This window comes from Pagrus major, chromosome 20 (assembly GCF_040436345.1).
Source record: "Pagrus major chromosome 20, Pma_NU_1.0".
NCBI lineage: Eukaryota > Metazoa > Chordata > Actinopteri > Spariformes > Sparidae > Pagrus > Pagrus major.
The window spans coordinates 13,952,161-13,975,445 of NC_133234.1; the positions used below are offsets into that span (position 1 = coordinate 13,952,161).

Below are 23,285 nucleotides of genomic sequence, written 5' to 3' on the forward strand. Positions count from 1 at the left end.
AGCAGGATCCTTAATTGGTTTAGAGGCAGTTCAAATATGTGTTTGTTGCAGCTGTGTGTAAATCAACCTGATAACATGCCCTGAAGATTAGGATATAGGAAGGACCCCCTGTGAGATGATTCATCTCAAGGGGCTATCCTGAATAAATAAATAAATTCAAATAGTTAGGTATAAAAAAGAAATGGTCAAACTACAGGAATTTGTTTGTTTGGCAACCATGTGGAACCCGATTAGCAATTAGCTTGCTAACACCATATTCTTTGTGTAACATATGGGACGCTAGGACCCAGGTCACAAGGTGGGTAACCTAGCAACAGCAGCCGCACAGTGCAGGAGACTAGGATCTCGCGGGACTTTATAAGTCCACGTTTGTTCTCGTTGCTCACCCTCGTTCATGCTCCTGTTGCCGGCGCTGTGGTCTGAGAAGAAAAGAGGTACAAACATTTTCTGGGTCTATAAAGTTCTTGTTTTATCTTGAGTTTAGACTACTTCCCTCTATTATTGCTACTTACCTCTATTATTGCAATTTTTAGAGTGTCTGTTGATGCCATCAGTTTATTAAACCTTGTATTTTTCTCATTATATTTGTAGACAACCAGCATTTTATCTTTTCCAGCCTATCTGCTGTACTGTACCTGCATGTGCTTCACCTCAGCTCTAGAAGGTATGAGATTGGGCATATGGGTATTATCTGATTCCGTTTTAATTATGCAGTGGCAGTTCTAGTAACATATTGATTATGTTTTGTAGGCTGAACTGGTGACACACGTCTGCAGGGCAGCCACTGTTCTCTCCTCCCAAAGATTGGTGTAATTAGCCAGTGCGCTCCTTGCTTCAGGTGGTTTTAGTGCTCTTGTACCTCGATTGTTATGACCATTTACCTTCCCATGGTGTTTTAGAGGGTGATGTTTCTCTTTGAAAGTCTGCAGTGCTCATTAATAATATTTTACAAGTTCAAGTGGCAGTGCTCTCTAGCAGCCCTCGGAGTGTGCAGTGTTTCCTAACCTTTAAGTGTGCAGTGTTTCCTAACCTTTAAGTGTGCAGTGTTACTCACCTAGGGTCTTATTTTGGTCAAACTCCTGGTACTAGTTGATTCCTCCTACAGATACAACTGTGTTTATTTTATTGTATGTGAGATATTGTTGAATAAAATTGTTACTTCTGTAATTACGCTAAGAAGTCTCTGCTTTTCCTTGCCTAATAAGCATCAACCTGAGTGGGGAGCTTTTGCTGCAAGTTCAGAGTAGAGTCACACTGCGTGTGGTTCAGGGTCTCTCCCCTTAAAGAGAGTGGCATTGTCACACATTAGGAAAAGGTATTGTTAGTACAGGTCACATTTGGCGTTGTCGGCAGGATTGCAGAGGCTTTTTATGTTTTTACTCGGAGGCACTAAGGTAGCAATAGGTTAGGAGTGGAGGAAGAGAACAGTGGTTGTCCAGGAGGAGATCCAGAGGACATCCACCGCACTCTAGCTGCAACACCGCCCTCTAGCTGCAACACCGCACCACCTGAGTGTATAAAAATGGTGGACAAGGACATTATTCCTGGGGGGTTTGCTCACCCATACCCACGTATTGACTGTTGGGTTTTGTTTTTTGGAAAAGCCAATTAAATGTCTGAATCAGAAGAACAAATCAGGGCCTTGGCCGAACTTGTTCAGCAGCTAATGGATTAGATATTCCATACTTGGGATATGTGGAGCTAGATGTTGAAGTCCTTGGCACCATCCTCTCACAGATGGGCATCCTGGTGGTAAAAGACCCTCCTGACCCAGCTTCCCAGCGACAGAAAACTGCAGTACCTGGACTGCTGGGAATGAACATTATTAGTTGCTGCTACTCTGTATTATTCAGGGAGCATGGTGACAACCTTTTTTCTTCTCCTCTAGTAAAACAAGCTGAGAGGGAATGGGGGCGTGCATTGTCAGAGTGCCAACAGATGGAACGCCTCTTGCAGACCATCCATGTGGGGGAAGCTGTGACACCACCAGGACCGGCACTCCGGATACCAGCGGGCTCCCTACAGTTTGTCCAGGCCACCTGCAACCAAGGTCCAGGCCCAGCCCTTGGCACCGTACTGCTGGAGCCTTTGCCCTATGGAAAAGGTCGGCTACCCATGAACCTGCTAATATCTAGCGCCCTCCTCACTGTTTCCAGAGGGACTGTCAATGACCCTGTTGTTAATGTTGGCGAGGAAACCAGTGGCTAAGATCTAAAACAGTGTTGTGGACGTTACATCTGGCCAATTTAAATTCCTCTTCCCAGGCTGTACAGGTGGAGGAGCAGACACAGGACCAAGGCCGGCAGGTGGTATTTATCCAGTCCACGGCAGTAGAGGCCTCTCCCCCCTCCCCCCTCCCTGGCCTCATTGAACTGGATTGGCCCGACCGACCTCCTTACGATGTACAATCAGCCAAGAGTTTGTTGACAAAGTACCAAGATGAATTCAGCCTGGACGATGGAGACTTGGGCTGTACTGATCTGATCCACCATGAGATCCCACTGGTGGATGACGCCCCTGTCCATCAGCGGTACCGCCGTCTCCCCCATCTCAATTTTCACTTGTCAAGGCCCACATACAAGACCTGTTACAGTGGGGGATTGTGAGAGTGAGCTCCAGCCCCTACTCCTCCCCCATCGTAGTTGTCCAGAAAAAGTGTGGTGACATCCGGCTGTGTGTCGATTATTGACAACTCAACGCCAAGACGAGGAAAGACGCATACCCCCTGCGACGCATTGAAGAGTCTTTGGATGCCCTTACTGGTGCCAAATGGTTCTCAACTCTCGACTTGGCAAGTGGATACAACCAGGTGCCAATGTCAGAGAGGGACAAAGAGAAGACAGCATTCTGCACCCCATTCGGCCAACCGAATGCCATTTGGACTTTGTAAAGGGCCAGGAACTTTCCAGCGCCTGATGGAATGTATCTTCAGGGAACAGAGCTTTCAGTCATTGGTACTGTATTTGGATGATATCATCATTTTCTCCACATCCTTCAATCAACACCTGCAGCGGTTGGAGATGGTCCTGAGTCGGCTCCAGCAGCACAACCTGAAACTGAAGATGTCTAAATGTCACTTCTTTCAGCGGGAGGTGCAATATCTGGGCCATATCATCTCCCTTGCTGGGGTGGCAACCGACCTGGAGAAGACAAGGGCAGTGGCAGAATGGAAGCGCCCATCCACCGTCACTGAGCTACATGGCTTCTTGGGTTTTGCCTCCTTCTATAGGCGTTTCGTGGAGGGGTTCGCAAAACATGCAGCTCCGCTTCATCGACTGGTTGGAGAGCTAGAAGGAAGCAAGAAGAAACCAAGGTCAAAGGTCAGTGCCAAGTTAGAAGGACAGTGGAGTGAGTTATGTGAAAAAGCATTCCAGACACTCAAAAACAAGATGGTCACTGCTCCTGTCTTCAGCTATGCCGACTTCAAGAAGCCCTTTATTCTAGAAGTTGATGCCAGCCATCAGGGCCTAGGTGCAGTACTATCTTAAGAACAGGATGGAACACGCCGGCCAATTGCATTTGCCAGCCAGGGACTTAGACCAAGTGAACGAAACATGTCCAACTACAGCTTCATGAAATTAGAATTCCTTGCTCTGAAGTGGGCCATCACAGAAAAGTTCAAGGAATACCTTCTGGGGGTGACCTTGACTGTATACACAGACAACAACCCCCTGAGCTACCTCCAGACGGCCAAGCTAGCAGCTGTAGAGTAACGGTGGGCATCCGAATTGGCCAGTTTCAACTTTGACATTAAGTACCACCCCGGAGTAGCAAATCGCAACACTGATGCCCTTTCCTGCCAACCGAACACCCCAGCAGTAGAGTCCATTTCTGATGTTGTGCCTGGTTTTAACATTCCTCCACAAATGACTGATTCCATAAAGAATTCTCCTAGACAACCACAGCTCACTGCTAACGTCATGGCCGTGGACGCAGCTCCTGTGTGAGAGAAGGTTGATCTGCAGGCCCTGCAAGCCACAGATCCAGTGATCAAAGCATTTCTCCCCTACGGGAAGAGAGGGCGCCACCCAAACAGAGCAAAACGGTCCAGAGAACCCGACCAGGTTTTGGAGCTTGCCCGGCAATGGAGGAGAATCAGGGAGAAGGACAATGTGCTTTATCGAGAGGTACAGATGCCCCCAAGCCGACAGACAGTTCACCAGCTGCCAAAAGCATTACAGGCCGAGGTACTGATCAGTTTACACGACAATCATGGCCACCAGGGAGCAGAAAGGGATAGCCTTGGTCAGGGAAAGATGCTACTGGCCAAATATGCGTTCAGACATTGACCAGTGGTGCAAAGAGTGTGAATGCTGCATCATTGCCAAAGCAGTACAGCCCTCAGTCCGGACATTCATGGGACGTCTGACGGCCTCCAAACCATCAGAGATAGTTTCCATTGACTTTACCACCTTGGAAAGAGCCAGTGATGGGAGAGAGCATGTCTTGGTCGTGACCGACGTTTTCTCCAAAGTCACCCAAGCATATCCAACATCAGACCAGAAGGCCCATACTGTTGTCAAAATCCTCACAGAAAAGTGGTTTTATACCTATGGAGTGCCTAAACGGATTCATTCGGACCAAGGCCGCAACTTTGAGGGTGAACTACTTAAACGCCTTTGCCAGCTGTATGGGATTGCAAAAAGCAGGACGACCCCTTACCATCCGGAGGGAAACATACAGTGTGAGAGGTTTAATCGAACCCTTTTTGATCTTTTGCGCTGTCTCCCAGGAGAGAAAAAGCGAAAGTGGCCTCAAATGCTCCCCCATTTGGTGTTTGCCTACAATACAACAGTCCACCAGTCAACTGGTCATTCACCTTAGAAACTGATGTTTGGCCAGAAGCCCCGGCTACCTGTTGACCTACTACTGGGACAAGCTGATGAGGAGCCAGTTCCTATTTCATCAGATGATTGAGTAACCAAACATCAAGACCACCTGGCTTCTGTGTAAATGGCAGCTAAAAAGCATCTGGAGGCAGCTGCCACAGCCAGGGAGCAGCGCCAACCTCCAACAACCACATCCATCCTTCCAGTTGGTACCCTGGTCTATCGGAAGAACCATGTACTAGGACGAAGAAAAAACCAAGACGTCTGGGAATCAACAGTCTACCAAGTGGTAAAATGCCTGGATAATGTCAGCACAGTATACAAGATCCAGTCCCAGTGTAATCCAGAACAGCAGAAAACTGTCCATCGCTCTGAATTAAGGCCAATCACTGACAGGGGAGCCACTGGTGGCCCCCTCTTCCCCCAGACGGAGGGATGAAACCCCTCCTCTAGAAGATGCTAGTGAGGATGAGGACAGCGACACCGGCCTTCTGCCCCCCCCCCCCCCCCCCCCCCAAGTAATGTTGGCTCTTTTGCCGAACAGGAGCCAGCCCCAGATCCCCAGCCCCCAGACTGGCTTTTTGTCCATGGTAGAACCGGCAGAACTCTCAGAGAGCAACCTACCTCCCCTCGAAAGACCAGGGACAGTCCTCCAGTTGTTAGGGCCAGAGCCTGTGTTACGGCGCTCCCATCGAACCATGGCTGGGCAACATTCAAACCCATCCCATCTACCCCAGCCCTTAGCCCAACGGACCTCAGACCCTTTAGCACGCAGGCCACAGGACTAATGTTCCTTTTGAGCGGAGCAAGTTATGTCACCGGGACGGCGACCTTTTAAAGTGAGGGTGTATGTAACATATGGGACGCTAGGACCCAGGTTTCCAGGTGGGTAACCTAGCAACAGCAGCCGCACAGTGCAGGAGACTAGGATCTCGCGGGACTTTATAAGTCCACGTTTGTTCTCGTTGCTCACCCTCGTTCATGCTTCTGTTGCCGGCACTGTGGTCTGAGAAGAAAAGAGGTACAAACATTTTCTGGGTCTATAAAGTTCTTGTTTTATCTTTTATCTTCCCTCTATTATTGCTACTTAACTCTATTATTGCATTTTTTAGAGTGTCTGTTGATGCCATCAGTTTATTTAACCTTGTATTTTTCTCATTATATTTGTAGACAACCAGCATTTTATCTTTTCCAGCCTATCTGCTGTACTGTACCTGCATGTGCTTCACCTCAGCTCTAGAAGTTATGAGATTGGGCATATCATTATTATCTGATTCCGTTTTAATTATGCGGTGGCAGTTCTAGTAACTCTATTGATTTTGTTTTGTAGGCTGAACTGGTGACACACGTCTGCAGGGCAGCCACTGTTCTCTCCTCCCAAAGATTGGTGCAATTAGTCAGTGCGCTCCTTGCTTTAGGTGGTTTTAGTGCTCTTGTACCTCGATTGTTATGACCATTTACCTTCCCATGGTGTTTTAGAGGGTGATGTTTCTCTTTGAAAGTCTGCAGTGCTCATTAATAATATTTTACAAGTTCAAGTGGCAGTGCTCTCTAGCAGCCCTCCAAGTGTGCAGTGTTTCCTAACTTTTAAGTGTGCAGTGTTACTCACCTAGGGTCTTGTTTTGGTCAAACTCCTGGTACTAGTTGATTCCTCCCACAGATACAACTGTGCTTATTTTATTGTATGTGAGATATTGTTGAATAAAATTGTTACTTCTGTAATTACGCTAAGAAGTCTCTGCTTTTCCTTGCCTAATAAGCATCAACCTGAGTGGGGAGCTTTTGCTGCAAGTTCAGAGTAGAGTCACACTGCGTGTGGTTCAGGGTCTCTCCCCTTAAAGAAAGTGGAGTTGTCAGGCATTAGGAAAAGGTATTGTTAGTACAGGTCACATTTGTATTACACAGTTTCACAGTTTTACACAGTTGCTTCAGTAAAACTCCTTACCTTACCAAAACTTTGGTAAGGTATCAGAGAATCAAAGTTTTGACTTGATTATAGATTAAAAGTTTAAAGGATCCTCACCATCCTTTCCAAGATTGCCCCAGCCAGTAGCCCAGCAGGAAGTGGAGTTGTAGAACTGGCTGGAGTTACTCACCAGGCAGATGGGTCTAATGAAGTTAGTGAAACTGAGAGGGCTGCTGAGCCTCATTAGGGCAATGTCATTGTTAAACAAGGTGTTGTTGTAGTCAGGATGGACGATGATCTGGGACAGCGTGCGGCTCACCTCATTAACATTCGGGCCACTCTGAGTCTCTCTTCCAAGGTAGAGGGTCCATGCACTAGATTTTTGCCAGTATAGTATGTATTAACAAGTTGGACAAGTCACCAAAAGGTTTTGTCAAATATCAGCGCTGTTCCTGGGGGCTTGTTCAGAATATGAATTGAATTCTCACCTCCGAAACTTAACTGCTGAGCTACTATTACTCTACTACATCCGTGTCTTGTCAACTCTACGCCGCTAACTTAATCGTGCATTCCATCACTTCAGAAGTCATGGGTGGGGATGACTTCACACCTGAGTCGACTGTGTTCCAGTTGGAAAACCTGTTCTTATCAGGTTTAGCATTTTAAGCCATTTTTTAGCATAACCATGCATTATGTCCATTCAAACACCAAAGCAACATGTCCACAAGTAGAAAGACTGATTTATGACAGACAAATAAGACAGAAGTGCTAACAAACAGTTTATTCTACAGATTTCACGACCGTTGATGCACAAAACAGCCATTTTGGACTTTGAGGCTGGGATTGCTGAGTCAGAAATCCAACTTCAAGGGGTGTTCCAGTTGAAATTGTTGACTAAAAGATTTGGACTTCCCAGTTCAAATGGAACACACTGTTAGTGATCCCAGTTCTTTTTAAGCCTTACTTCACTTTTTACAGTTAGATTTGTACATATCTTTAACACTAATTTTTCATCCTTGAGTTAGTTAGCAATTAATTTTTGAACACGCATTACACTGATCATACTGAACAACAAGTGCTTCATTTTGTCTTTGATATTCATGAAACACATCTAGGTTATGAACTGATTTTTAACAAGACACAATTTCCTTGAACACTGTTATCATACAATCTTGATAAGATTAGTCTACGTGCTGTATCATAGGCAACTGGACTCAAAGGAATGAGAACAATGTAAACATCTTGGCCAGTGAAGACAGATGGTTTGAAAGAGGAGTAAAAGAATCCATCTATGTCAAACTGGAATGACTGTCTTTGAACAGAGGAGGTGGCCTAAGACATTACTTATCACCTGCCTACAATGCTGTACTGAGTTCTCTCCCCAGACAGCTCGACAACCATTCACACCTGGGCTCACCTAGCCTTAGCAACCCACATGAAGGACCAACGACCCACAAGTGGCCCTAACGAGTCTGAAACTCAGAGCTCACACGTGTCCTTAACGACTCTGTAAGAACACTCCTCAAAAGGAGTGTAAAAGCCTGCCAACTCTTCTCCAGCTCGTAAGAACTGAAGAAGCCTCTTGGATGAGAGGTGAAACGAACTTCAAGAAACTGAAACAAGTCCAGTTGCCTACGATACAGCACCTAGATTTATCATGACCTGGATGACTGAGAATCTTCATTAACATGTTGATAAGACTAGATTAAATAAAATTAATCAAAAGTCAAACTTAATACGAAACAATGAAAAGATGACAAACGCAAGTGCAGTGGTAAAGGTTGATGCTGTGGAGGAGGGAGTGGTTGCATTTCCCACTGTGGTTGCATTTCCTGGACCCGCATGGTTGCATTTCCAGAGCCTGTTTTGCGACATACAAAGTTGCTGTCTGGGTCGGTGCCAGTAGAGGTGAATGTCACAAAGTTGACATTTGCCCCCGCCACTTGATCCAGGATCCAATCCTGGAACTCAGACACTCGGGCATAGACCTCAGTGAAACCAGCCACAGCACAAGGTACTCCAAAACTGGTAATGCCAGCCTGGACCCAACTTGTGCCTTGTTTGCACTGCAGAGGTCCACCTGAGTCACCCTGCAAGAGGAGAGACAAAACACAAACAGTTCATTGATACTGCTAGTAACTGGTTCAGAATAAGACTGGAGTAGCGTTATCTAGCCTAGCTCTAAATATATTGGTGATTAAATTGATAAAGAAAGGCATAGGACAAAATAACGTACCATTTTTTTCTGATATTTTCGGACTGTCAAAGAAGGAAAAAAATAAAATAAAATGAGTCAGTTCTGCAACTTCAAATACAAAGATAATGGTTTATTATATTTACCTGACATGCTCCTTTGTTCTCTTGCCCTGCACAAATCATTTTGTCAGTGATGTTTGCCTCTGGTGCTGGGATGTAATTGCAAGTGCACTGCTTGTTTCCAATGACAGGAACCTGAACCTCCTGCAGTGGAGTTGAGGCTGGCAAGGACTCTATAGGAGAGATTTTGCAATTTTTAAGGGGATCGTTTTTGTTTTTAGGTGGCGTGGCGGGCGATTAAAAGTCAAGTGTAACAAAATTAATGGTATGGTGACTGGATGGTGACTGCTTCAGTAAAACTCCTTACCTTACCAAAACTTTGGTAAGGTATCGGACAATCAAAGTTTTGACTTGATAATAGATGAAAAGCTCAAAGGATACTCACCATCCTTTCCAAGCCTGCCCCAGCCAGTAGCCCAGCAGGAAGTGGAGTTGTAGAACTGGCTGGAGTTACTCGCCAGGCAGATGGGTCTAATGAAGTTAGTGAAACTGACAGGGCTGCTGAGCCTCATTAGGGCAATGTCATTGTTAAACAAGGTGTTGTTGTAGTCAGGATGGACGATGATCTGGGACAGCGTGCGGCTCACCTCATTAACATTCGGGCCACTCTGAGTCTCTCTTCCAAGGTAGAGGGTCCATGCACTAGGTGAGTTGCTGGATAAAAGAACAAAAACATTTGATCACTCAGCAAATGCAGATTACAGTCTTGATAAACAATGTGTGTGGGTAGACATCCAAGCCATCACTGGAATTCACCTGAACATCCAGTAAAACCACTGGGCCAATCTGATAAAAAGGATTGCATGCTTGCTTACACAGCTAGCCTGTTGGCCGTAACTGGTCTGCCTTACCATTTTTGCCAGTATAGTATGTATTAACAAGTTGGACAGTATTTTGTCAAATATCAGCGCTGTTCCTGGGGGCTTGTTCAGAATATGAATTGAATTCTCAAATCCGAAACTTAACTGCTGAGCTACTATTACTCTACTACATCCGTGTCCTGTCAACTCTACAGTAATGTTACCTACGCCACTAACTTAATCGTGCATTCCATCACTTCAGAAGTCATGGGTGGGGATGACTTCACACCTGAGTCGACTGTGTTCCAGTTGGAAAACCTGTTCTTATCAGGTTTAGCATTTTAAGTCATTTTTTAGCATAACCATGCATTATGTCCATTCAAACACCAAAGCAACATGTCCACAAGTATTAAGACTGAATTATGGCAGACAAATAAGACAGAAGTGCTAACAAACAGTTTATTCTACAGATTTCACGACCGTTGATGCACAAAACAGCCATTTTGGACTTTGAGGCTGGGATTGCCGAGTCAGAAATCCAACTTCAAGGGGAGTTGCAGTTGAAATTGTTGACTAAAAGATTCGGACTTCCCAGTTCAAATGGAACACACTGTTAGTGATCCCAGTTCTTTTTAAGCCTTACTTCACTTTTTACAGTTAGATTTGTACATATCTTTAACACTAATTTTCATCCTTGAGTCAGTTAGCAATTAATTTTGAGCACACATGTTTCAAACCTGTGGAGGCTTCTTATTTTTGCAAGAGAGAAATTTAAGACCAGCAAATGAAACAGGAGCTGATGAGTTCCTCTTACATTAAGATGCAGTGGGCTGCTGTTATCACCCACTGGTCACTGATCATTGTCCCTCCACATATGTGACTCCCCGCAATATTGAGGTGCAGGCTGACCTGCTAGGGCCATGACTCGGCTGCGGCATTCTCACCACCCACTATCCTCGTGTTCAGAGGTGCCGATCCACAATCTGACAGAGCATAGACAACCATGTGTAAGTACTTTTACAGGAAAGGTAAGGCTGATTCATGTGTTCATTTGTAGCTCTATTTATTCAAAGTTCAAAATTCTTACAGAGCATTGCCTGAGCATTTACATAAACGAGAGCATTTGTAGGACATATGAAAGGTGACTTACCCTGTGCCTTTGACCCTGGAGGAAAGAGAGATGGGAAAAATTACATTACATAAAAGTTACATTTATATGCCTCAAAGTGTGTTTAATTGTACGACCCAGCAAAACCTTCCAGTAGAGGTATTAATGGTGTGGATGTGTGTAACTACAGACACAAGGAGGCTTCTTCTAACTCCTGCTGAGGCGTGTGATGGTCTGTACATACAGTGCTGTGCAAAAGTCATATTCTATTATTTTGGTATACATTTACTTGGTCAGTTAAAATGGCTTCAGGCTTTTTCAAAGTGCTGCCTGTCACTTCAATATTTTGGATTGGTACGTTAGGAAACAGATACAACACAAATGAAACAAGTTTCACTCAGTGTGGAGGTTGAGTAGATTTCTGCTCTGCAAACAATAAGCTGATAAAACAAGGTGTGCTTCAGTGTATGAGGTATGTTTTACTATTACACTATTGCGATTTGGTGTTGTTGTTGTTTTCTTGTCATATCCTGGATGCTGCTATTTTGACCCTGTCCTCATTTGAGGAGAGATTTTAATCTCAAAGTGACTCACTAGTTTATTAAAGCAACATTATGTAACTTTTTAACCTGAAAATAACAAAATCATTTTGATGGTACAGTGTCTTGTAATAGGGTGAATGCTGTTCTCTGCGTCCCATCACCTGTTTCTGCACTATGTAACTTCAGTGAGAGGGTAGGGTACTTGAAACAGTTACTAAGTAACCACTTGACAACACACCTCCCCATAGCTTACAGGCATTTCATTATTGATAATCACCACTATTGTAAAATCATTCGTTGATATCTCTGTACAATACAGCACTGAATACAATAACCTACTACAATAACCCCAGTCTATATGAATCTTCTATTCGCATCATATTTAGAGTTGTTTCTGTACTGTTAGGAAAAGAAAAGGAGACTTGAGACAGACACGTCAACATAATATAATCAAGTACAACTCCACCACTAAATAATTCCTCATACATGACCATAAAGTTGGATCAAAACTTTGCTGACACTGATAACAGAAACTAAATATAAGGTTTAAAGAGAGAATGTGTTGGTTTGTAATAGATTATAAACTGGTAAGTCAGTATAAAAGCTCACCTTGCTCAGTGAGGGCTGTACACATCAGGAGCACCCACACAGTCCAGGCTGCCATACTGTATTGTCTCTGACTTTTTGCCTTCACACAGCACAGAGATGGTTTCTGATATAGCATTTTGCTACGTCACTCCTCAGCCAGTCTTCTGCACTATAGCATATATAGACCTGCTCAAACCTGTTTGTCTTGATACCTTAGACGTACGATAACCCATCAACCAACAAAAGCCCACACGCAGTGGCTCAAAAGAGTTATTATTATTATAATCTATTATTGTCATTCATATATACTGTCAGAAAAATCTTAATTGTGTGTGGTGGTGGTACTTGAGCTACTGTACTGCTCTCTACGTCTTCCCTCAAAGGTTCAGTGATGTTTAATTTGGTTTCTGGATATCCACTGAAGGTGTTTCCCACTCTTATGTTTATTTAATTAATTAATGGATTATAGTTATTGAATAAGCCATGTGTCAGCATGATTAACAGCCACAACAGCATCAGCTGATATTGTTTACACTGTGTGTGTCATCATGGAAAAATGTGGTCCTGGAGGCACCTTTTAAATACCACAGACACAGTTCTGAGAACTTGTCTATGAGTTGAAGGCAACACGCACGCCACTTGCTTTTTTATGGTGCAAAGAATTAAATCCCTAAAAAATCAATCCAATGAAGGTGTCTTAAGAAAGGTCTTTGTGACAGAAACGTTGACCTTTTTTAAATGGGTGTGGGAAGTACTATTTTTCATTGTAATTGTCGGTCTGTGGACAGATTTCTGTCAGGTGACAGGCCGTGACCCGCTGTTAGCCAAGAGTGGCCTGGCACACTGTGTTTAACTCAACCTTAAGCCTAAAGAAGGAAAATTCCAACACACCTTTCTGCCAAGCGTTAAATGAGCAGATTGATACCAGTCTCAAATACATCTGGTGAACATGAAGCTACGATCAAGCAGCCAGTTAGCTTAGCTTAGCAGAAAGGTAATAAAATCCTCTAAATTTGGCAAAAAATAACACATTAAATGTTCTTTGTTTAATCTGTACAAAACCCAAGGTTTATAAATATCACATTTGGGTTTTACAGAGGATTATGTGCTGGGCTGAAAGTCTTGCTGTCTTCATGAGGTCGTCAGGAGGGATTTGTTGTTAATCACTGAAAGCTTAAAATCTATTATTTGTCAAATTTCTTCCTGAGAGACAAATTAAAACAGCATTTTGTGGGTCTGTGGGTTTTCAACTGTGCTAAACAGATGTTATGTTAAAAGGTCATAGCAAATAGTAAATATATGTAAGAGCAATGAGATCTTTTGAATGTGCCTGTTGCACCACCTCGCTAGTCTTTGGTTTTCATGTCAACTGAACCATGACAGAAGGAGGGTGTGGAAGCCTAACCAGCGAACAATAGGAGCTGCTCTGTTTGGTTAACAAGTGCCTGAACCCAAAATGCTGAACATTTTACCACACCTTCAATTAGTGATGACATTAGAAACAACCGATAGAGAAAAGTCCCGCTGTCTGACTCATCTGTTGGTTGAGATTAAATCAACATGACTTTTTAACCTTGAAATCACAAACAAATGCTAATTTCTACATAATGTTGTTTTTAAATGCATTTTATACTGAAAATCAGATCACTTGGTTTTTTGTTTTGTTAATGGTGGCATATTGTCACACTCATTTAGGCCACCAGTGTGAATAAATGCCATTACACAAAAGTCCTACAGTGGATACAACATAATTTTAGGGACTAGTGTGTGTAACACTGCAGCCTAGTTCACCTTGACAATGTGTACACTACAAAATGTACAGAACATGCTTATCTAATCTCACAGTATTCAAATCATATTTATTTTTGTCATATGCACAAAATATAGCAGCGTTAGTATGCAGATATTGCCAAATGTGAAAAACTTAAATACATAGATTTAAAGCACCACAATCGTGAAAAACATCTTCACAATAGTGTGTCATCAATCAAACCCTCATGTTCCTCCTTTTCTCCGACCCTCCTGAAGTGCACTCAGTCTTTCAACCTGATGAAAGGAACAAGAGTGCCAGAAGAAGAAAGAAGAGAAAACAAGACGCCGAATCAGAGAGAGCCGTGAACACAAAGTACCAAACACAAACAAAGAAAATGGAACACCTTAATCACCTCTTTCAATCATTTTAAGACTCGCTTTTGTTTTCTGCCCAAAGAAAAGTAAAGCAGAAAAAGGAAAACTGCCCGAGACAACACTTCAGCTCAGTGACACAGATAGCTTGTCCGCTCTCCAAATAAGAAACCAACCCATGCTCACTCTCTGATGTGTGTTAAGACCAATTAAAGGGCAAAGTCAAACAATGTAAACAGCTAATCAGGTTAATGAATATTCAGAGGGAGAAGAAACAGACAACACCTTTTTTCCTTCAAACATCAAGCACTTGTTCTGGCTAAAGATTAACTTCTATCAGAGGGAGCGATCATAGCAGGAGCTTGCTAGAAAGATAGACGGCCTGTGCAGAGAGGAAGAAAAGAACCGTGGTCCTGTTTTTATCTCCTTTTTCTCCAAATTCAACACAACACTAACTTTCCCCGGATTGAAAAAGAGTTGTAGTCTCGCCTGAGTGTTTGCCCACATAAGCTCAGTGTGATCACCCTCTCCGTTTGTTCACAGCAACACTGCACCAATGTAAAGTAGCCCCAAAACCTTGGCCAGAGGCCCGTCTGAATTTTAAGTTTGCCCACTTGTGTGTCCTTGCACATCTCCCTCCTTCTCCTTCTCGCTCGATCAGTCCACCGGGGCTTGCTTATTTACGAGGACGTACACATATCAAGGGCCTCCTTTCACTCCTCTGAGGCCCAGGGACAATATTTCTTATTTCCCATCCGGCTGGACGAACCCGCCCACCATCACTTCATTGCTCTATATAAGATCAGCGTTGGGCCTGGTGATAAGAAGTTGGTCTCAAGACAAGCATGGCCGTGCAGTGTAAAGTCCTCATCTGCGTCTCCCTCCTGACTCTCATAAAGCATGGTGAGTATTGTGACATTTACACACAGAGGCTAATGTTTGTTTCTTCCCCAAAGACCAAGTTTGCACACGTTTGAGCCGACCAGGTGAAATTGGAAATATTGATTCAGAGATATCTCTGCCAGACTGGAATTTGAAGGCTTGTAACAGGGAGGGTAAATCAGACCTATTCAACAGAAAGCAGTGAAGACATTCCCTCTGTCTGACCCGTAAAGCCTGTCATATAGACAACATTGCACCTTTTTAATCTTAGAATTGCTTTTCAGTTTGATTCTCATATATATTCACTCTGTTTAAACAGCCTGGGTTAAAACTTTTTAATGAAATACAAGTATTTGTGTGCTTAGCAACAGACACAGCTAATGAATGGCCAGTTGACTAGGTCTGGTGTAAATCTTGGTTTGTGTAGATCTTATAGTGGTTTATAAGTGTATAGGTGGTGTATGTTGGTCATATTTAGACATGTCAGTGTCACATGCACCTTGGGTTGATTTATGGTACGTCAAGACCAGTGCATTGTTGTATTGGGCCATTGTTAGCGATTGTTCCAAATAATAAATAGGACTGTTTTATCCCAGTATTGGTTTTCCAGGATTCTGGCATTAATGTAATGTAGTGCTGTCATTTGTCAGGTATAAACTACACAGTCCAATGTGGTTACCATACAAAATGTCTATTGATTGAATTCTAGAAAAAATGGGGCAGTAAGACTTTATTTTAGGGCACACATAGTAGCTATTAACTAGATTCTTATAAAGCATGCATATTAGTAGTATAGCTATTGGCTCCTAATTCACTCACTTGAAATAAAAGCTCCCGTTGGTAAGATAGTAACACTGACACTTTGGGTATCTCAACTCGTCAAATACAGATGGTATGGGACTGTGAAGTCGGGTCAGCCCTCATCCGAAAGTGTCAGTATTTGACGAGTTGGGAATGACACTCAAAAATCAACTATCTTACCAACAATATTAACATTTTTGTGTATTGTGTCATACGAATAGATCATATTTACCCCCGGCAAGGAGGTTGTGCTTTCACCCATGTACGTTAGTTTGTTTGTTGTCTTGGTTGGATCATCAGCAGGATTACACAAAAACTACTGAATAGATTTCAACAAAACTTGGATAAAAATAACCAATAACTTTTGGTGCGGATCTGGATAAAGGGACGGATCCAGGGATTTTTTTCTCACTTTCTTTAACATTGTGGGATAGGGTGTTTTTTTTACATAACGCATGTCTCTGGTCCCACCACCTTATAAGGCCCATAATGAGCAAACCATAACAGATTCCTAACAACTTCCTTTCTTGCTATCAATAAGTAATAATTGGCAGTTTATTGATGAAAACTCTTATTTAATGGCCTAGTAGTTGTAATAAGGTATTGATAAGTGCTTTGTAATGACTAATAAAGAGTCAATATGCTACTAATAGTTATGCTTATAAGCAACTAGTAAATGGTTAATATGTGTACCCTAATATGACATGTGACCAGTGTACAATATTACAATACAAACGGGGACTCAAATGATATTACAACATAAAATCTCATACAGTGAAAGACGATTTTGTCCGTGTTCTCCAGCCCTTAAGTCTACTTATATTCACATAAGCTCAGGATCATAATATGATGTTGTTTAGAGGTGCTCTTCCTGCAGAGACATCACTGTTTATAAACCAGGTGACACACTTCTCTGTCACCTATATCTTAATGTTATCATGTCTAAGGGATATGAGGATGATAATCACCATGGTGACAAGCAGTGAAACGTTGTCAGACAATCAAATGCTTTGATATGAGATGAATGTTTTATATAGTTTGATTTAATCAGAAATACTTGTGTAATACAACATCAGTGTTGCTTCATTGGTGGGTCAGTATCATATTTACTTTTTTTAATTTACTTTTGTAGTTAAAAATAGACTCTTGACCCACCAAAGTAGAGCATGAGTCATGACTTTTTACCACTCTTGTTCTTTTCCTTCCTGTCAACGCGCCCTCATCGGCCTATCTATCACACTTATCAAGAGCTGCAACATAAACACTTCACACTACAGAAAGTGAACAAGTGCTTATTGGCTCTATGCCTGAAAGTATTTATTGTACTAGTTACTAATTAAACTGATCGGCTGGTCAGACCTGACTGAAAGGCTTCATGTTTACCCTGATTCAAGGAGGAAGACTGAGATTATTGATTTACGATCAGGGGTGAAAAGAAAGAATGTGAAGTGGAAGATTTAATGAAACTCAAACCCCTGACGCAAAATTAGTACCATATGCCCTGACTGTGACATATATTTGTTGTTGCGTTTGTATTATAGTTTGTTCCTGTATTGTTGTTAAGGCAGAGATTGACTTAGACATAGCTAGCCTCGTGGCTGCAAGTAGCAATTACATTAGCCTACAAAGTGGCACCATGTGTTCACATCTTGATTTACGTTTGTGATAAAACCTCTGTTGTGTTTTGTGCTATCTGTGTAAACAGTGCATTAAAGTCAGTTACACAGCAAATCTAAGCTTGCTTGTCTGCTCTCCAAATAAGAAACCAACCCTGCTCACTGTCTGATGTGTGTTAAGACCGATTAAAGGGCAAAGTCACACAATTTAAACAGCAATTCGCTAACAATTTGCCAACATTTGCTAACATTAGTAATGTCAGTTAGTAAGCAAAAACTTATTTTGCTAACATTAGCCATTATTAGCTACTGGTCACGCCAGACCAAATAGGCCAAGACTGTGGAGGCAAAACCACCTTTGTTTAGTGTATTTCACTAAACAAAGTTAGGTTTTACAGCTCATTGATTTTAATTTTTGATTTGTGAGAGGAAGATTACAAAAGAAGAACGGAGAACTAAAACAATGTCACACAATGTAAGTTTGCATTAACCTACATTAGCTTAATTCAAGTTTAAGCTCTTAAAAAATGTATTGAAGTTAAATACCACCACTTAGTCGTCCTTTGTTTTGACAGGAATGTATGTGTAATTAAAACAACAGTTGAAGATCAAGCTCAATCAATGACCAAATATGAAAGTTCACACAATCGTATCAGTAATCTCACAGGCTCTCCTCTGTTGCACTAAGGGGCATCAATGAGTGCTGTGCAGAAAAGGCTTTTCTTTTTCTCTCCATCTTAACTTTTTTCTCTGCTTGCAGTGTCTCCAAGTGAAATACAGGCCAGTCCAAATACGAACGCAACCCTCCCCTGCAATGTGACGTTCCCTCCTTCTATAAAGGGGGACAAAATAGAGAAGTCTCTCTTCACAGTCAGCTGGATAACTAATGGCTCTGACATCGCCTCATTCACTAAAGCAGCCGAGCAGATAAAGGAGGGCTTCAGCTGGGACACCAAAGATTTCGTCAATGGAGACTTTTCACTGACCGTCCTCAGAGCCAGTCTCAACCTGCAGGGGGTGTACAAATGCACAGTCAGCTACAGCTCCACACTGCTGCGCTCCAGTAACGTTACATTCAGCATCCTCGGTATGTCTTTGTTCAGTTGTTGAGATTTTATTTGAGCTTTAATTGCACATAATTAAAACAGGAGCAAAGCCTTTTTTCCACTAAATTTCTTCTCCTTCTCCCCTTTTTAGCTTCCCCCACCCTCTCAATCCCTCAGCAGTGGGTGGTGTTGGAAACAGAAAGCCTGCTTAAATGCCATGCAGACGGTTTCTACCCACCTCCTGTCTTTTTCTCCTGGACCAGAGATGGTAAAGAAATTCAACCACCCTACCAAACTGAAGGTGAACAGAGTTCAGATGGGTACTACGTGGCTGTGAGCAACCTGACCTTCTACCCTTCTCGTGAGGACCAGAATGTGACCTTTGGCTGCAGAGTGTCACACAATAGAAGCATTCAGGAGCTGGATTTCCACCTTAATATCACCTGTGAGTGGCACAAAGACACTTCACAATCAAAGATGACAATGACTCATAATATTTTTCTTTCATGTAGAACTAGATTTGCTACTTCTGTCAATCAAATAACTATTTTTATCTGATTAAGTCATGTGGTGAAGCCAGGGTTTTTTTTTTCTTTCTCCACAGATCTCCCTTCTATTCGAGTTTCCGTCCTGCCATCACACTCCCAAAACATTCCTCTGACTCTTTACTGTGACGTGGAGAGTTTCTACCCAGAGGAAGTGTCTGTGTCTTGGCTCCAAAATGGCACAGCCGTACCTGAACCCCCTGCCACTGAGCAGAACCCGGATGGGACCTACAGGACCAGACGCTATTACACTTTGAGCACTGAGCAGAGGGACCAAGGTGGGAAGGTGGAGTGTGCTGTAAACCAACCTGGGGTCGTCCACCCAGTCAGTGGCTCTGCGTACCTGGAGACACTGGATCCCCGAGGTGAAACTGAATATTTGACAGGACGCATGAGACAAGACTCATCAGTAAAGCAGACACACAGTACAGTTCACAAGCAGTAAAAAACAGTTTTTTATACTCTTTCTCTGTCTCCTCTCAGATGAGCCTCCGGTGTTGACCAAATCAGCCAAAGCATCCGTGGCTCTGATGTGTATTTCTCTGGTGCTGGTCTTTCTGCTCTGCTTTGGCTTTTCTTGGAGGAGGAGGGATGGTGAGTCAGAAACCTGACCTGTGTTTAACAGGCTTGTGACCCCTTAAATTGGGGTCTCAGGTTGGGACCCATGTATATGACAGGAGATCCACAGATATTTAAAACTTATAGACAAATAAATTTGCTCCAGAAAGGCGTATTGTTGCAGTTTCAAGCTTTCAAGTTTAAACCAGTGTAACTTTGCTTTTCACTGGCACATTTCCACAAACTAACATTATCTGAACTGTAATCACACAGTGGTTTGCCATAGCACTTGGTCTAGCAGGTTGCGAGGAATGCATGCTTTCAAAACAATGTCAACAGCAATCCCTGCAGTTATTGCACAACAGCTGCCTGCTCTGCCTCTTTCTCTCACTGACTCCTTTATCTCCGTTCTTTTTCCACTCACTCAGAGAAACAGAAGTCTCTGAATGTGTCGGGGATCATCCTGCCTCCACATGTGATTGTCGGTCAAAAGGGCAGGGTGACACTGAGCATTGAGGGCAGGAGGGTGGACCGTGTCCAGACCGCATGGTTCCTCAATGACACCCCTATCACTGACACTTCACTCACAGGTAGGACAGCTGTGGAGTAATCAGTGCTTACTGGTGAGCAATCATTTACCCCACTGACCAGGTCTGGTCATCACAAGGTGTGCTGCCAGACATTGTACAACATCACAGAACATCATTTTGAATTCTTGTGGAGATCACACAGTTTGAAATGTTACCAGATGTGCCAGGCTGAATTGTGGAGAAGTGTGTATAAAATGATGCTCAATACATCCAGAATATTTTCATTTGATTTAGTGATGCAGAGTTAAAAAAGTGTTGAGATGTTTCTCTCTGAGAAAACAATCTAATTGTAGCTTCAGGGAAGCAGTGGAACAAACAGCAGTGTTGTAAAAAGTACCCACGAGTCGTACTTGAGTAAAAGTAAAGATATTGAATATATGAATAGTACTTCCTTAAAAGTCTTTAAATATCTGATAATAAATGTACTGAAGTATCAAAAGTAAAAGCAAATGATACATACATTTACATGTGTGTACATACTGTATACTATGGTTCAACCGATTATCAGATTGATATTCAGCAATTTTCTGATTATAGGAATCAGTGTTTATTTTATCTGATTAGAGATTTTTTTTTATTAATTTAATAAATCACAACTTTGGCACTGATGCAGAATGCAATCTGCAAAGTAACTAGTAACTGAACTTTTCAAATGCTGTATATGTAGTAGAGTAAAAGTAAAGTAAGTAAAGTACAAGTACCTCAAAATTGTACTTGGGTACATTACTTGAGTAAATGCATTCAGTTACATTTCATCACTTACATGCAGTTACAGAATAAGTACAGTATGATTACTGTCAGTGTGGAAAAAGACCATTTCCTAACCTTAAAGGGGGGTAAGATTAAGTTATATTGCATTTGCTCAATCCATCACCCATCATGAGGTTGCCAGGAAACCAGCGTAGATGCAGAATTAACACATTTTTTGTACAGATTAAACAAACCTAATATAATGTCTTAATCATCTGCTGTCTCGCCTTGTTTTCTGTCTTTGTGCTAAGTTGGCTAAAGCTTCATATTGAACGGACACATGTAATGAGAGTGGTATCAATCTTCTCATTTAACTGAAATAACCAAATTTCCAAAATGTCCAACCATCCCTTTAAACTTAAAGCTACTTTAAGGACATTAAAACATATTATAATGTATAGGGTCATATATAAGAGGGTTGATAAATAGCAGATATAGAAAATCAAATGTGTTTGGATGTCATGATAAAACATTAAAGTGAATGATTGCACGTGAAATATATTGTATTTGTATTCAAACTATTCCTAAAACATACCATGTCTTCTCTTTTACACTTAATTCTGCTAACAATTTACAACCTCACACACATAGGAACCTCCAAAGCTAACTTTAACTGCCTCTATAACCCCCTAACCACCATCCATCTGCCCTACGGTCTAACTCTCACCTCCCCAGTGTCAGAGAAGGGTCACCTGCTGCCCTCCAGAGACGACATGGGTTACTACAAGCTGCACTCGCACGGGCCACTGCACTCAACTGGAAGTGACATTCAACAGATGGTGTCCTCGCTCACCTTCATCCCCCAGATTTCAATCCATAAGGGGGCGGTGTTTAAGTGCCAGGTGTCCTACTTAGGCAAAGATAAGATTGTGGTGGAGAGGGTGTCGGAGAAGTTTACAATCCTGTGTAAGCAAAGATTTCTTTCTTATATACTTTGCATCTACTTTTCTATGATTTTCACAATTTATAGAATGTAATTTTTTGTCAAATTTGTCCTGTAGCTCCTCCAGAAGTATCAGAAATTCAGCTGGCGGAGACACAAAATGACTCTGGTACGACAAACAATTTTACCTCCTGTTGTAGATTATTACATGTAAAACATCCCTGGTTATGAGGCTACATCCCTGCAATTCCTGTCTTGCAGAGGTCATCAGCATGACAGTGAAGGCATCGCATTTCCATCCGGACGTCATTACCTTCCGCTGGTTCTGCCAGGGGGGTGAGCTGAGCCCTGTGGCCTCCCAGGCCTCATCCTCCCCTCGACCCAACTCTGAAGGCTTCTTTTCAGCCTTCAGCCAGTGTAAACTGCCCAAGAGTGAACTGGAAAAGGGAGGTACTAAAGTGTGGGTCAGTGTGCACCACATCGCCCTGAAGCAGCCGGTCACCCGTGAGACCAGAGGTAAGAAAAAAGATAACATTAAACAATATATATTAATAAATGAGTGCTCAAGTCTCCACTTCATCTCATATAGGTTTCATAAAGAGGCCGAGTGTGTCCGAAATCCACTCCACTTCTTCCCCGGACCAGACTTTGACCCTGGGATGTGAAATCACAGATTTCCACCCTCCGAACATATCCGTCACCTGGCTGAAGCTCAGAGAGGGAGAGCAAGATGACAGAGAGGAGGAGGTGATAGAGGGAGGAGAGCTGTGGGGCCCCATACAGACTCAGCCCAGACTGTACAGGGCCACAGCCACTCTGAAGAGGAGGTCAGCAAACCAGGAGAAAAAGGAGAGAGGAGGGATTATTTGCAGAGTGGAGCACTGTTCCCTCCTCGAGCCTATTGAGAGACACTGGAGAAATGTTGACATCGGTATAACACTTACAAGAATGATTATGATTTCCTACACATAGGAAACATACACATCCACCTGTTTTGATGCTTTTTTTATTCATTACCACTTTCTGTGTGTATCCCCTCAGTTGCTCCCTCCATTCCTCCTTCCATCTCGGTCTGTTGGACCAGTGAAGGGGTCGGTGTGTTCTCGCTCCTGTTTAAGGGAGGTCACCCTAAGGTCAAATTACTCTGGGCAGCGGGAGGACCCACTCTCTCACCGTTGGTATCCAACGAGACAGAGGAGATAGGAGACGATGGACAGAGAGAGCTGAAAAGTGTGTGCGCCCTGGAGAGGTCCACAAACCTGCCAAGTCAGACGAGCAAACAGCCAGAGAGACGGAAGAATGGACACGCAATAAGTACTTGTCCTTAAGATATATCTATATCTATCTATATATATATATACATATATATATATATACCATTCCTTTGTTGATCATTTTATT

General features: G+C 42.7%; 1 protein-coding gene and 1 pseudogene across 1 annotated transcript in view; one reads left to right on the top strand and one right to left on the bottom strand.

The window, feature by feature from the left end:
• Positions 1-6,581: 6,581 nt before the first annotated feature.
• On the bottom strand, positions 6,582-12,165 carry LOC141015981 (chymotrypsin-like protease CTRL-1; annotated as a pseudogene).
• A 2,893-nt stretch (positions 12,166-15,058) lies between these two features.
• The window catches only part of LOC141015982 (uncharacterized), a 17,431-nt gene continuing 9,204 nt past the window's right edge, over positions 15,059-23,285 (top strand). The window contains 9 exon segments of the mRNA XM_073490208.1: positions 15,059-15,116; positions 18,273-18,599; positions 18,710-19,003; positions 19,163-19,468; positions 19,587-19,697; positions 20,090-20,251; positions 21,677-21,911; positions 22,075-22,400; positions 22,474-22,815. Of these exon segments, the coding sequence (XP_073346309.1) occupies positions 15,059-15,116; positions 18,273-18,599; positions 18,710-19,003; positions 19,163-19,468; positions 19,587-19,697; positions 20,090-20,251; positions 21,677-21,911; positions 22,075-22,400; positions 22,474-22,815 (2,161 nt within the window).